The sequence below is a fragment of the Paroedura picta genome, chromosome 5 (assembly GCF_049243985.1).
Source record: "Paroedura picta isolate Pp20150507F chromosome 5, Ppicta_v3.0, whole genome shotgun sequence".
Lineage (NCBI taxonomy): Eukaryota > Metazoa > Chordata > Lepidosauria > Squamata > Gekkonidae > Paroedura > Paroedura picta.
In genome coordinates this window covers 109,649,389-109,665,873 of record NC_135373.1, presented here as the reverse complement: position 1 = coordinate 109,665,873, position 16,485 = coordinate 109,649,389, and the positions used below count along the sequence as shown (strand labels likewise).

Genomic DNA, 16,485 nt, shown 5'->3' with positions numbered 1-16,485 from the left:
GAAGGTCCTGGCCGTGGTTGAGGCCAAGCATACATCTCTCAGGCCAGGGATCACAAGCCCATTCACATAGGTGGAGTGAAGCACCCTTCAGGGAATATAATAAGCTAGACAGTCCCTCAGGTACATCAGGCCCAGACCGTGAATGGCCTTAAAGGTTAATGCCAATTCTTTGAACTTGATCCAGAATCCAGCCAAATGCCAGTGCAGCTGCCTGAGTACAGATCAGATATGAGCCTTCCAAGGTGTTCTATTGAGCAGGGGTAGTCAACCTGTGGTCCTCCAGATGTTCATGGACTACAATACCCATAAGCCCCTGCCAGCAAACACTGTCAGGGGCTCACGGAGATTGTAGCCCATGGACATCTGGAGGACCACAGGTTGACTACCCCTGCTTTTGAGGACCTGTGCTGCTGCGTTCTGTACTAGTTGCAATTTCCAGGTCAGGGAGATTGAGTGGATTCTCAGGACATCAAGAGATAACTCCCTGGCCTTCTCAGCCACCACTGAGGGAAGACTGTCCTCCCAGCCCTGCTTCTAAGGCCCCAATTACACATCACCCTTGGAATATTCTTCCGCTTCCCCTTGAGCTGCCTTAAGGGAAAATGGAGACATCAGCCATGCGGCAGCCCAGCCTTTGACCTATCTACCCTTGGCCATTGCAAGTTTTAAGAGCTTCCAGCAATTAGCTATAAACTTGCCCAGGATTAACGATATTTACTTTTTAAGGGCCACGCCAAAAGAGCCTATGCCAACGGAAAAATTTGAACCAGATAATTGGAAATGTCACAAAATGAGTTCACATTTCATAGAGATCGATTTATTCTTTTCTGGAAAGCCAGCATGGGGTAAAGGTTGAATGGCAGCCTCAGTCTGGAGAATTGGATTTGATTCCCCGGTCATTCACATGCAGCCAGCTGGGTGACCTTGGGCTAGTCACAGTTGAGCTGTTCTTGCAAAACAGTTCTCTCAGGACTCTTTGGCACCCAACTTTGGCAGTAAGAACAGAGTTTTGTTTAATGAATATGGGCACAGAAAGAACACAGCGTTTTCAGAACATACAGATATATATACTGGGAGCCCCAAGGAAGCACCTTCAAGGAGATAAGCTCTTCAGACAGACCTTATCTGAAGACAGAGCCAAGGGCCATTGCAGATTGCCTGGTAAGGTTGAACAGCTTTTTTCTGGGTAATTTATCTGAAGTGATAAGGAAAGCTCAAAGTTTCCCCAGCTCATCTCAAAGAACAATTTCTACTCTGAACTTTTGGTGGCAAAGACACAACAAGGGAAGCCAAAGAAACTTACTCAAAACAATAAGGGGGGGGGGTGAATTCAACAAAAGTGTTTCAGGATGTTCCAGGCAGTGCAATGTGTCCTCCTAGCACCACCCAACAGGGACCAGAATTTTCATAGAATCATAGAATTTGAAGGGATCTCCTGGGTCATCTAGTCCAACCCCCTGCACAATGCAGGACACTTACAACCCTAAGAGGAAGTTGTGGGGAGGGGGAGATGCCACATGTTCAGCTCCACTCTTTCCCCAAAATATGTGTCTAGCTACACATTTAATATACATTCCTGATTGTTCCCTATGAGGAAACACAGTAAATTCTGGAACATTTCACCAATTCCAGGCATCTGATTCTTCCCCTGAATCCATAGCCTGGAACTGGTGAAGAGGTGGCTCAATCAGAGTCGTCTGAAACTCCCTTTCCATGGAGGTACGGGTCACAAGAACAACATAGCAGCCTTTCTTCCATCTGCACCAAGCCAGGCTACTAGTGCCCTTCTTGGCCCCAGAACATCTAGACACAGTGATCCATGGGACTATCACCTCTAGACTAGACTTCTGCAACTTGTTCTACATAGGCCTTCCCTTAACCTTGATTGTGAAACTGCAACTGGTCCAGAATGCTGCCGTCAGGATCCTTACAAATATTCCATGGAGGTCCTACATCCGGCCTGCCCTCCAACAACTCCACTGGCTCCCAGTTGAATTCCAGATCAGGCTTAAGGTTCTGATATTCACCTTCAACACCATATGCAGTCTAGGTCCAGTATATCTGAAAGACCGCCTCTCTGCCAGTTCCCGCTAAAGAGCCTTATGCTCTGTCACCTCCAACTGGCTGATGATCCCTGGCTCCAAAGAAGCACGTAGGGGCCTCAACCAGGGCCAGAGCCTTCTCTGTCCTGGCCCCCACCTGTAAGAACAAGCTCCCCAAAGAGATCAGGGCCCTTCCTGAACTTCCACAATTCCACAGGGCCTGCAAAAGTGAGCTCTTCCATCAGATATTCGGTTGAAGTTGACGGACACAATATCACCTGCTGCCCCCCCCAGCATCCCTCCCACGTCCTGAACCCAACTGACCTCCCTCCAGATTCTTGTTTAGAAAGTTATTATTGTACTGTTATCTATTATAATACTGTTACTCAATTCTGGTTCCCACTGTTACGGTTGTTGTTATGACTGCAATGTATATCTCTGTGTTTTATGTGAACCGCCCTGAGCCTTATGGGAGGGCAGCATAGAAATACAATCAATCTATCAATCGTGCTGGGAGGCCGCCGCAGTGAGGGGCCTTGGCCTCTGTTTGTTTGGCCTTCCAAGGCAGCGGCTTGGCTGCCGTGTGACTCAGAATGCTAGCCTAGATGGACCACTAATCTGATCCAACAGGCTCTTCTTACAGTCTTAATGTTAAGTATAATCCCTTTCAACTCTGTAAAGAATTATTTAACCCCTTATATGCTCAACTTCCCCCCTTCCCCCCCCCCCCGAGGAGCTCATGGTGTCATAGATGGGGTTCCCCCCACACACACACACATGGCAACCCCCCATTCTATTTTCATAACTATCCTGTGTAGATAAAACCTTGGACCAGTCAGTTGCATGGGAGTGAGGATCTGAACAGAGTCGTGGTCCGACAATGACTACATTTTACTGCTCGTCATATAAACTGTCATGCTTAAGAGCATGTCAAACATCGCTCCAGTTTTCCCTTCAGCAATCCTCTCAAAAAAAAAAATTAAAGAGCTGTCAGCCCCTAGACAAATCTATAATACGCAAAACAGACGTTGCACTTCCAAAGGACGTTAATGAAAGCCAGTAAAACGTCACAGAGGTGGATTCCCAGGGCTCAGGTAATCCTCTGACATTTACCAGTTCCTGGTTAGAAGGAACCTGCTTTTTGATTGCCTTGTAAACAAGGCAGCAAGCAAACATTTCCTCCGCAATCAATATGTCAGAATAGGGTGGACAGGTATAGCAGCCCAACAAAAGATCACCGTTACACAACTCAACACGGCACGTTGTGCCTTTATCACATTACAGGAATATAAGGGGGTGCAAATACAGACACACTGGTCATGTTTATTGTTCCACAGGGGCAATCCACATTACAGCTTGTGTAATAGTATGTTCTTCTCCTTGGGGATACCCTAGAAAAGATAGTCAGGGAAGGGGAAAGGTTACCACCTCTAATTTTCTTAACTAAGACTGCAATCCCCAATATTTTTTTCTTGAGAACGTGATATAATACCAAAAGATGTTTGTAGATCGACAAGTCACTAACTTGGGTTTTGTACTTGGATCGCCAGCACACAGAAGAAAGAAAAAGATGTTAAGAAGCGACTTTGTGCAATGAGTTATAGTGTAGTTAGACGTTAAAAGCCTGAAAGCAGATTGGGATACGGACCTCATTGTGACATTAGAGTTATACTGAGTCGCAAAAAGTTATACGCAACTGAAATACAAGACATCACAGAACAAAATTAATCATTAATCATTAATCACACACACATAATCTCTAAATTAACCAAAATAACATGAATCCAGGTGACAATCAGAAAAAGAAAACGTTTAAAAACAATTTAACTCCAAACTGCTGAACTGGCCCTAAACTAGGTAGGTCATCCGGAAAAAAAGTTTGTCAGTCTCCTTAAAGACTGTTAAACAAGAACATTTACCTAGTTAATAATAACTGAGTAAAGCAAACACGTGTGACATTTAGTTAAGCCATGAAATGGGAAACCTGCCACACAAAAAGCATATGCAAGGGTTGAGTTTTTTAATAAGGTTGGTTGTTGCATTTTTTTATATACAATGACAAAGTACACAGGGACCTGTCATCTAAAAGTTATTGTTATTAAACTTCTATGCTTCCCTTCCCTATATGGGCTTGGGGTGGTTCACAGCAGCAAAAACATATAACACAATAAAATAAAATACTATAATAAAATACAATACTAACACAGTTAAAACCCCAGTTAGGTGTATTCAGAGTGGCTCGAGCAGATGTCTTCCACATCACAAACTGCATGGACCTTTTAATGGGTAATGCCAGGAGAACCTGGGGCACGCTGTCAAGCAGATGCCCTTCCACAGCCCACAATAGCTTGAGAAATATGCCAGTTCGCGACTTGTGTTAGATGTAAAATCTGTGCCCACGCTTACTCAGCCCCAAATCTGCTGCCCAAACCTAAACTACTTGTGCTTCCAACTGATCTATTTGAGTAAAAGAATGATACATTTTTAAAAATAAAAATATTAACAGGTGCACCAAGAAGTCGCACATGTGGAACATCTCTAAAAATGGAACCCAAATGGATTTCTAAAATGTTCATTCGCCATCATCATGCAAAAACATTCCAGTATATAAAAACAAAGCAGATAAACGGCCAGATTCCTGAGAGATTAGAAAGAGACACCTCACACTTAGAAATTCATGCTTCCAAACCCAACCCATTCCCTGAGTGGCATGTTAAAATCCTGCACCTGGATTCATACCCTCTGTGACTAGCACACCTCTGCAGTAGCTGAGACAGCAACTGTGGTTCTTTACACTGCTGACATCAACAACTAATGCTGAAGGCAAAGGAAAAGAATGAAGCCCGGAGAGATTAAATGTGAGTGTTCTGACAAACAGAAGACTTTGTTTCCACAGAGTTGCAGAGCATGTTCCAATATACATTGGTGGAAATGGCCGGAACGTTAGTTACCTGTGTGTCAGAACAGCAGCATCCAAAAGCGAGGGAGATACACGGACCATAGGCTGCTCCAGAGGGACAACTGAGGCAGACTTTGTGGCCACTGCTGAAATCCTAGGCCAAAAGTCCACAACTTCTTTTCCAGCTTAAGGGTACCTTTGGAATTCTGGCCACAAAATGGCTGCCACAAAACAGCTGCTGCAAGAAGCAGAGCAAATAGCTGGCATATGAAATATGCCAATAAAAACCAGTAAAATTCCACCCTCCCCCACCCTATAGGTTTCATAGCAAAAACCTCTGCGGGAACACAGCATGAGGGTAGCCTGACAGCCTGGCTTGCTCAGGGAAGAGCCGTGATCTAATTGCCCCGGCCTCAACCTGGCGGAAGAGCTCCGTCTTACAGGCCCTGCGGAACTGGGGCAGTTCCTTCAGGGCTCTCAGCCCTCCTGGGAGCTCATTCCACCAGGTTGGGGCCAGGACCAAAAAGGATCACTGGCCCTGAAGAAATAAAGCTGATCTGGTGGAACACTCTACCTAATGAGATCCAAGCCCTGCGGGACCTTAAAGTATTCCTGGTGGAACAGCTCTCTCTCTTAAGCCCTGCAGAACACTTTAAGATCCTACTGGGTTTAAGAGACAGAGCTGTTCTGCCAGGTCTAAGGTTGAGGCCTGAGGGCTCCTGTTAACATCGGCTAGCCTCCCCATCCAAATGCACCCATTTATTTCAACTGGAACTCACCGTTCCCCATCCCCTCAAAACAGATGTTTCACATGGAACTGGCGCTATTTATTTTTAAACAATTGCAATCTTATCTTAAACTTTCTGTTATTTATACCATCAGCATGTACGCCTTGTGAGCAGCCCTGAGCCACAGGGAAGGACGGCATATGAATGAAATAAATAATAAAATCATTATCAGCATCGTGTTACAGCAGCAGCTGCTGCCAAAACAACATTATTAAAAATCTGCACAGCCAATCAAATCTCTAGTAGCCAATCAGGACTCTTGTTAGGCAAAAGCTCCATGTGGCCCTGCCCACTTTCCAAAAGCACTTGGTACCACATTGGGGGCCCTAGCCTAGCCTGTTTTGAGTATCTCCTCCCTTTACTGGAGCCACAGCAGTCTGGCCATCCCTCCCTTGCAGTGTCACCTCCTCACCACTGGGGACGCTGTGCAAACCTAGAGTCTTCCCTAAAATACTAAAGGCAAACAGGACATAGTTGAGTGCCAGCTATTTATATCAGTCCAAAAATGTGAACATGTCATTGAACTATGATGATAGACATTACAATTAAGAAGCCTTGAATTTACATCTTTCTCACGTGGCACAGCTGAAATCACTAAAAACCAATAGTTGGCCTTGGATTTGACAGAGCTTGGTTATGGATTATTTTAATTAGACAGGGGGCATAATGTAAGATGCTTGGAGTGACCATTGTGGGGAAAGGAAGGATACAAATGAAGCAGAATAAATAATATATAAATAAGACTGGCTCAGAGTAGTAAGCTGCAGAAATGCTGTCTGAAGCAATGTCCATGAGGCTGGGAGTTCGATCCCAGCAGCCAGCTCAAGGTTGACTCAGCCTTCCATCCTTCCGAAGTCAGTAAAATGAGTACCCAGCTTGCTGGGGGGTAAATGGTAATGACTGGGGAAGGCACTGGCAAACCACCCCGTATTGAGTCTGCCATGAAAACGCTAGAGGGCATCACCCCAAGGGTCAGACATGACTCGGTCCTTGCACAGGGGATACCTTTACCTTTTAAGACTGGAGCAGCTACTTTAAACAGGCAGTTTTTGTAGCTCCCTCCCCCCCACTCCCGAATTTCAATTCAGAGGGCAAAGGAGGGGGGAAAGGTCTAGTTCAGGAGTATCCATCAACAAAGTCCCTCAGCATCTTTCCTCACTTTCATTTGCCTGTTAGGAGGAGTAAGAAGACTGGCCCTATTCACAACAGCTTTCAAAGGCTGTTCAGATTACCTTTGGGAGTCAAGCAAATACATCCAGCACTCAGAAAACAGGGTGCCTATTCAGAACAGAGGCAGGATTCACCGCCACTACAACATCAGCTAAAAGCTGGTGGAAAACAGTGAAGACTTCAAACGGCTCCTGATGAAAGTTAAAGCAGAAAGTGCCAAAGTTGGACTGGAGCTGGACATCAATAAGACAAAAACAATGACTGATGGGGATTTACAGAACTTTAAGTCTGATGATGAAGAAGCTGAAAATTATTAAAGGTTTTCTATTCCTTGGCTCAAGGAATAGGACTCCCTGGAGAAGAGCCTAATGCTGGGAGCGATCGAGGGCAAAAGAAGTAGGGGACGACAGAGAATGAGGTGGCTGGATGGAGTCACTGAAGCAGTAGGTGCAAACTTAAATGGACTCCGGGGAATGGTAGAGGACAGGAAGGCCTGGAGGATCATTGTCCATGGGGTCGCGATGGGTCGGACACAACTTTGCACCTAACAACAAATTCCTTGGCTCAGTCATCAACCAAAAGGGAGACTGAAACCAAGAAGCCAGAAGGAGTATGAGATTGGAGAGGGCAGTACGGATGGAGCTAGAAAAGATCCTTAAGAATGTGTTGCTGGTAACCAGGATTAAAATAACTCATGCTACAGTAGTCCCCATTACTCCATATAGGTGTGAAAGTTGGATAATGAGGAAAGCTGGCAGGAAGAAAATGGAGGTTCTTGACTTCTTTGATTTTTAATTGCAAACTCCACGTTTGATGTATTTATATATTGTTAGGAGATACACATTTTATTAGTCTCATGCCACCAAACAGGCCTTATTGTAATCTTTTACCATTATATGTATGCATATATTTTATTTGACCACTGAGGAAGACCCACTGTGTCGAAACACATTTGCCCTATGGTCATACCACACACAAGACCGCACGGCCTCTGATTCTTCGGTTTTAAGGTTGATTTTAATCTTAATGTGCACTTTCTAATAAATATTTGTATTTTAATCTTAATCTATTTTGTTGCTCAACCTTCAGGTTCCTGACTTTACTCCCTTTTTTTCACATACAGGAACAGACCATGGGTATGTGAACTGTCTCCATGGGTGATAGGAGTCTAATAAGAACACAAAAAGAACCCTGCTGGATCAGACCAATGCTTGATTTAATCCATCATTCTCACAGGATGGCCAACTCTGGATGGCCAACAAGGCACAGAGACAGAAGTCTTCCTCTCATTTTGCCTCCTGCCTCTGGAATTCAGAGGTCTACTGACTCTGAATATGGAGGCCTCCCCCCCCCCAATCACCATGACTAGCAGCCACTGATGGGTCCTCCATCATTCTATCTAATCCCCTTTTAAAGCTGTTTATTCCAGTGGCCATCACTGCATCCTCTGGCAGAAAATTCTGCATTTTAATCCCTCTCTGTGTAAGGTAGTGTTTCCTTTTGTCCCTCCTGAATCTAGCCTCTCCATCGATTCAAGCCATTCCTTCTTTCCAACCCCAAGACTCTTAAACCCTTCACTTGCAAAAGCCAGTGACAGCAGCTCAGCATGTTTCTTCAACCATGGAACCCCTTCCACGTACTGAAAACCCTGGAGAACTTTCTGACAATTCCATCTTGGAAAGAGGCTGCAGCTTGAATCTTCCAGCTTGAATCCTGGCTGCCTTCTCTGGCAGGCCTAGTCTTGGGCACAGACTACAATACACTCCCATATAAAAAAATACCCTTGGAAACACTTAGCAAGGCTTACACCTGATACATCAGACTGGCTTTCACCTGCAGCCAAGCTTTCACCAGCCTGTTACAAGACTCTCTAGAAAGAATGTTACATGCAGCTGCCTTGAGGTTGTAACATGGGGTTACAGTTGTGCCTCATGATGCTGGCCAAAGGAAGATCAGCTGCCCTCAAGGGCCATGTGAGACCTAGCTGCTCAATCACACTTCCTTGCCCACCAGCCCGCTTTCCTGGTGGAACATCTAGCCATCTGCTGCACCATTCAGTATATGATTGCAATGCACACACACACACACATATACGCACATGAAGGTATTTAAGTCAAAAAGTATGGGTGCAAAATCATAGAAGCCTTTATTAAACAAAAATACCAAAATGTGAAACTATTGTTTCTCAGTATATTCTCTCTAGGCTATGCACATGTGAAGGTGGAGTTTCCATCTCTCTAACCCTTGCCCAAAGAATTCTGCGGTCTTCAATTGACACCACATCAAAGACTCAAACCACACTCCTTTGAATATTCTTTGAGTTTTGGGGACAAAAGGGAGTCTTGAAGGGGCAAGATTAGGGCTGTAAGGTGGATAGGTTAAGGTTTCCCAATGAAATTCTCTCAGTACCCTCCAAGAAGGAGCAGGTGCACTGTCATGATGCCTTGGTTCAACTCTCCTAGTCTGGTTCTCACCAATGCAATGTTCCATTTTCTTTAAACTTCAATCAGCCCCTGTGATTGTCCTTCAACAAAATCGTTTCATTTGGAATAAACATTCTATTTGGAAAAAACACTTGTGTATACATGAATGGGAACCCAAGTAGCACTACTTTTAGATTTACCCTTCTGAGTATATGCCTGTGTGTTAGATGCTTTGAGAATGTCTTTGACTGTAGAGATAAATAATTACGTTCCCTGTACTTACAACTGGTAGGCACAAAATACAAGAGATAAGCAATAGGCAAAGCAAGCAAGCACGCACTCTTGAGAAGCCTGCATTGGAGACGAAATTTCTCCTTCCCAGTTCAGGATCCTCCTACCCCCACTGGATTGCCACTGCCCACTTGCCTCCTGACTACATTGACTTGCCTCCCTTTGCTCACCTGCTTCCTCCTTCTTGCCACACCGACTTGGGCTTGCTCTCCTCTGCTCGATCATCCCTACACATACATACATACTCACACACACATACAGAGAGTGAGAGAGAACTCTGCCCAGGATTTATAAATTATTATTTTTAGTGATGATATGTCAGGGAAGTGCAGATATCACAATTAGCTTTCAGGATGGCTGTAGCCCAGGTTTAGTGACAGAATTCTACATCATGCCCTGTTATTCCTATTTGTTTATCCATATGGGGCCCAGTATTTGACTCTTAGGTACAGGGAATCTTCTGTTGCAGCCTTTCTCAACTTTTTTACCATCAGAAACCCCTGAAACATTCTTCAGGTTTTGAGAAACCCCAGAAGTGTTGCAATCAGGCAGAGTAGGGTTGGGAAACAGAGCTGTGTGCATGCCCATCATTGCCTGTTTTGGGGTGGGGGGAAGAATGCACAATAAGTGTTTAACAAATTTTTTAAATATATTAAAAATGAATTAACTTCCACCCATTCAGGAAACCCTTATAGCAGGGGTAGTCAGCCTGTGGTCCTCCAGATGTCCATGGACCACAATTCCCATGAGCCCCTGCCAGCAAATGCTGGCAGGGGCTCATGAGAATTGTAGTCCATGGACATCTGGAGGACCACAGGTCAAAGCATCTACCCCTGGACTAGATGACCCTGGAGGTCCCTCCCAATTCTATGAGCCTTCTCCATTGTGGCTCCCAACTTGTGGAACAGCCTAGCTAAAGTGGTCAAGAAGATGTCCAGTCTCATGAATAACTCTGAATAGGGTAACAAGAAATAATTCACAAAGTCACTCAGAAAAAATTATTAGGGACTGGGGTCCATAGCTTTTGGAAACAAGAACGCTACTATGGACTTTTGCATCCTTTACTGTGTCCCGCTAATCCTTATGCTTGGTTTCAGTTCTGTTTTCAGAATTCTGGTTGATTCTACAGACCAAGTTCTATTGCATTCTTCGCTGAATGTCCAATCTTCAAATTGTTTTGACTCACTCCCTATAATATGTCTTGAGTCCAAGTAAGAAAGGCAGATTATAAATAAGGCATAGAAACAGTCAAACAATAACAGCCAGTAAGGCTTGTGGCGCAGAGTGGTAAGGCAGCAGGAATGCCGTCTGAAGCTCTGCCCATAAGGCTGGGAGTTCCATCCCAGCAGCTGGCTCAAGGTTGACTCAGCCTTCCATCCTTCCAAGGTCGGTAAAATGAGGGTAAACGGTAATGACTGGGGAAGGCACTGGCAAACCACCCCGTATTGAGTCTGCCATGAAAACGCTAGAGGGCGTCGCCCCAAGGGTCAGACATGACCTGATGCTTGCACAGGGGATACCTTTACGGCTTACATATTCTAAGAATTTTGATGCTTATCCTCTTTCCCAGAATGTCCAGAAAGGATGTTTTATGCTACAGGGCTCTTGGAATCATCTTCATGTATAGCTTCCATGAAGTATACCTTGTGCCAGATGTTTGGGTATCTTGCATCTGTCTGATAGCTAGAAGGCATTTATGTCTGCTAACATATACTTAGAGGTTCTGTTTTTGTCAATATATCTGCAGGGATAAAGATATACTTTCTCTTTACTCCACTGAGACATGAAAGACTTTTTGCAAATTCCAGATGTGCTTCATCTCTGGGTCTATTGTCACCCCTCCCCCAAACAAATCCTTCGGGTTTATTTCAAGGGGGAAAGTCAATCTCTACATGATATGAGTAACTCTGCCTTAGGTGTTAGGATTTTGGTAGCCCAGAGTAACATTTTATATTCTAACCTCAAACTTTAAAGTTACTTGTCTGCTGTTTAAGCAGAGGGAAAAGAAAAACAAGACAAAACATCTGGCACTAAGGTCCGCTGTCTTCATGTTTCCTTCCAAAATGTTACCACACAAATATTTTTGGGAAGTACGTCCATCCAGATAGCCTTTCATAGAGGACTAGTAGAAAATGGAAGAAGAAGGAGGGGAAGAGGCCAGGAGGCCGATGTGCAAAGTTCGGACCCTTCTGCAGCTTACACAAAGAACAAGAGTCTTATTAAGTTCACAGAGTCGGCTGTTTTCCTGCTCACAACTTAATATAGGCATGGGCCGGAAGGAAAAGCCTAATCAAAACTGTTACTCAACAATTCTGTTTGACGAGAAATAGGAAGAGTCCTACTTTTCGAATGTAAACACCCCCTCCTCCCCCACAAGAAACCTCTGGGGGAAATGAAGCTGCCACTGCCTGGGAGAGCCAGAGGAGCATTCAAGTAATTGCCTTCTTGCGTCAGCCTCTCTTTCCCCTCCAGCTGAAATTCCACTCTCTCTCCTCCATGTTTAATGCTTCAGCTGCTTCAAGAGGTCCCCCACGCTCCAGACTCCGGTCGGGCCCCGCACTCCCTCGCCAGTGTTCAGAGGGCGCTCGGCTGACTTCGCTCCACAAGTGGGAAAAGAATGCAGAAGGGAACACCCCGGCCAAGTCCAGGGTCCGCCCGATGCCAGCTCCAGGCAGGCAGGCTCCCAACTTCAAAGAAACTCCGCCCCGAGAGGACTGGAACTCTGGGAAGCCAGATGTGCAGGAGCCCCAAGCGCCTCTGCCTCCACCCCAAAAAGACAGTTCTCCGGCCGCTCCCCTCTCAAAGTTTAGGTTAGAGTCCAGCAGCTACTGGACTCTGGTTTTTATTGTGCTACTTCAGACCAACACGGCTACTCAATTGAATCTAAAGTTTAGATCAGGGGTAGTCAACCTGTGGTCCTCCAGATGTCCATGGTCTACAATTCCCATGAGCCCCTGCCAGCAAATGCTGGCAGGGGCTCATGGGAATTGTAGTCCATGGACATCTGGAGGACCCCGTTGCTCACATGGGGGAACAGACCTGCTGTTCATTTGGGATTACCCAGAGCCCACCGTTAGGCAGACCCCCAAACACACACACACACATATATATATATACCCCCCGACCCCAAAGCTGCCGCTCCTCACCGTGCTGTAGAGCAGGGCATCGGAGTCCACCGGTTCTGACAGCTCGCTCAGCTTCCGATCCCACTGCAAGAGGTTCTGCTCCCCACTTTCCAGCAGCTCCATGGCCGATTGGCAACCCCAATCACCCTGGGTCGGGGGTGGGACTCAACACCTGGGGGGGGGCAACCCTTGAAACAGGCGGCTGAAGCCCAAGGGAGCTCCGCTAGCCCATCAGGCAAGCCCCCCGGCCCTGCCCCTCGCCACCTGGACGGCTCCCCTCCCCTCCCCAAAAGGGGATCAGGCAACTAAGGGCGTCAAGGGGGCGACTTCACGGCCAAGGTTCTGCGGGCGGCGCCAAGGGAGTAGCTCAGCCGATCCTCGCCCACGTCTTTCCCCAGCCGGCGCCGGACCCTCCCCGCCGCTCTTCCAACCTGAGACTGAGCCCCCAGCCGCCGACCGCCCACCGACCGCCACCAAAAGTTTCGCTCCCCCGCCTCCCAGCCAATGGCTGCAAAGAAGGCCGCCGCCCTCCAGGCTCGCCGTCCAATCAAAAGCCGGGAATGGCTTGCCTTGCCCGCCCCCCTTCCAATTCCACGGACTCTCCCTGCGCCTCTCCAGCTGTGGCTAGGAGGCGGGGAATCCCGCTGACGTCACCGAGGGGGAAGGCTCCCCACTTCTCCCCGGGACGCTTCCTCTCCGGCCAATGACCTGCCGCGAGCGACGTTCCACCCGCGGTGCTGGACGACTGGCGTGCGCTGCAGCCAATGGCGTAGCGACAAGAATACAGCCTCGGCTGCGGGCCCGCCTGCTTCCCCGGGAGCCAAATGCAAAGCAGCCCCTCCGGGAGAGGCTCGGGGAGATGGCCTTGCGGCTGGGGAACATCGCCTCCTGGGGCGGCCGGGAGGGGGGAGAAGGCATGGCGTCCGAGCCAGGGGTGGTTTGCGTCGAATGCGCGTTCCAGATGGACTCGGTGCGGAAGGGAGAACAAAGTCCGACTTTCTTGGGCCACCAAAGCGTCATAAAACTGATGAAGAAGAAGAGTCTGTACAGGCTGGGCGATCTGGGTAGCTGGCGTGGGCAGTCGCCTGTCTCCCGCCCTGACCACTGAACTCCAGGCGAACAAGTGCATTTCTATTGATTGATTGATTGAATTTATATACTGCCCACCCAAAGGCTCAGGGCAGTTTACATGAAATAAGGAAATGATACAGGTAACATCATTTATAGCAGGGGTAGTCAAACTGTGGCCCTCCAGATGTCCATGGACTACAATTCCCATGAGGCTCTGCCAGCATTTGCATTTGCTGGCAGGGGCTCGTGGGAATTGTAGTCCATGGACATTTGGAGGGCCGCAGTTTGACAACCCCTGATTTATAGTAACAAGGTGATAACAACAAAATTACATTAACATATTACAATAACACTGAAGAATGGTGGAAACTGTAAAGAGCCTCAGCTCAACTCTTACTGAGACCCAGTGGGTTGGGCAGATTAGTAGCAGTGGTAGTAGGAGGGCGGGGGAGGCTTGGGGGCCAATTGGAAGCGATGGTTCGGGTCAACCTCAACCTAATGCCTGGCGGTGGAGCATTTCTACTGGAGGAAATGGCTGATTCCAGGTGGATTCCTTGGCCTGATGAACCACTGTGCGAACTCCCCTCCCCAAATCCCAACCTCTCCCCCAGGTTCAAATACTGCCCCAGATCTCCGGGGATTTCTCACCCTATGGATAGTCCCGGCTAGCTTGACCTTATTGGTTAAGCAAGGCCAGCCCTGGTTAGTGGATGGACGAGAGACCACCAAGGAAGCCCAGGGTTTGCTATGCAGAGGCAGGCAATGGCAAGCCACCTCTGAAAACCCCTGTGAGGCTGCCATAATTTGCCTGCAACTTGAAGGCCAAAACAACTGAGCTGACTTGCTTGCCTGAGAGTGAGTGGCAGCATGGCCCGAGGGACTTGGGGGCCCCTGCCCTTTGGATTCTTCATCTCAGACATGGAGAAAATAGCTTTTGGGGGTAGGGTGGCCAGCTCAGCAAATACCTGGAGATTTGGGAAGTGGAGGGTGGAGTTTGGGAAGGGGCGGGATCCCAACCGGGTATAAGAGCACTGAGTCCAGCCTCCAGAGTGGCTGTTTTCTCCAGGGCAGCCAATCTTGGTCATCTGGAGATCAATTGTGATAGCAGGTTTCCAGGTCCCACCTGGATGTGGGCAACCAATCCTATTTGGCATGAGAATTGGAGCATTGGAAACATGTCTCTGTTGTCTCTGTGAAGCGTTGATGGTTGGAGTATCTGTAAAGCATTCACTTAAGTCAGCAATTCAGCCATGTGCATGCCTACTTCTGAGCATATGCACAGTGGGTTGGATTGCATAAAAACCTCCACTTTCCAGTGCCTTTGAGGCTCTGTTCTTCAGAAAGAAATAAAATCACATCCTTTCCCACTGAAATAAAAAAAATCCCTTTCCAGTGACTCGCTGCCTGACAAATCCTTTAGAGCGGGTCACAGAATGCTGTGTCCAAAAGAAGAGAGCTTCAAAGACTTCTGCAAACGTAAATAGTGTTTGCTTTGAAATCCTGCAGCGCATATAAATCCTGCTCAATTGAAAATGCTGCAGCTCTGGGTATGTCTGGAAGAGTTTCATGAACATAAAGGGGACTTGGTTCATAAAGCCTTGAAACAGACTGGAGAAGAGTTTGTCTCCTTGGCATCAATTTGAGAACGTTCTCTTCCTGGGCTGCTCTCTGCTTGAAGAAGTGTACATCCCCAAAGGTTCTTCTGTGCTCCCATAGTAAAATCACTTCCAGAAAATTAGGTTCGCAGAATAATTTACTTAGAATTTTTCCAGCTGTACAAGTAAAAATATTTCTAAAGCCATCTCAGGTTGTGGTCCAAAAGAACATGATGCCACAGACTCGCATGGATGGTTTCACAGGGTGACTGGTCAGTCTATGGTAGAGCAACAAAATTCAAGGCCAGTAGCTTTTTAGAGAATAAAAAGATATAAGCTTTTGAGGATTAGCACTGATATCTGACCAAGGAAGCTTGACTCTCAAAAATGTATACTCCCAAAATCGTATTGATCTATTAAAGTGCTGCTGGATTGAATCTATTTGTCTGGATGGGCAACATTGAAGGCCCATGCATACTTTCTTAGATTCAGCAGTGGAAGAAAGGCAGAGTGCAAATGCAATACATTTTTACGATTATCTTTATCCTAGCAGTGTTCAGATATTATAGCAGGGCCTACCATGAGCAGAAAAGGCACACTTTGGAACCAAGATTAGTTTCTATCGTCCATGGATGAAATTCAGGATAGTAATATAAATATGTTCTAGATCTTGAAGATTTAGGGTTGGATTCAGATAGAGGTTTTCATCCATGGAATGCTATTTTAGCCTCGTGGAATACTTTACCTGAGGAGATCAGTGTCCTACAGCAGGTTGGACCTACAATCTGTGGTCCTCCAGATGTCCATGGACTACAATTCCCATGAGCCCCTGCCAGAAAACGCTGGCAGGGGCTCATGGGAATAGTAGTCCATGAACATCTGGAGGACCACAGGTTGACTACCCCAGTCCTACAGGACCTTAAGGCAGGGGTAGTCAACCTGTGGTCCTCCAGATGTTCATGGACTACAATTCCCATGAGCCCCTGCCAGCAAATGTTGGCAGGTGCTCATGGGAATTGTAGTCCATGAACATCTGGAGGACCACAGGTTGACTACCCCTGCCTTAAGAAGTCTGTAAGAA

The 16,485-nt window shown here is 46.8% G+C and overlaps 1 protein-coding gene across 1 annotated transcript in view; it reads right to left on the bottom strand.

Moving 5' to 3' along the window:
* CREB3L2 (cAMP responsive element binding protein 3 like 2) overlaps positions 1–13,188 on the bottom strand; it is a 90,469-nt gene extending 77,281 nt beyond the window's left edge. The window contains exon 1 of the mRNA XM_077339871.1: positions 12,760–13,188. Within this exon, the coding sequence (XP_077195986.1) occupies positions 12,760–12,861 (102 nt within the window). The 5' untranslated portion in view covers positions 12,862–13,188. The remainder of the gene's footprint in view (positions 1–12,759) is intronic.
* Between the last annotated feature and the right edge of the window lie 3,297 nt (positions 13,189–16,485).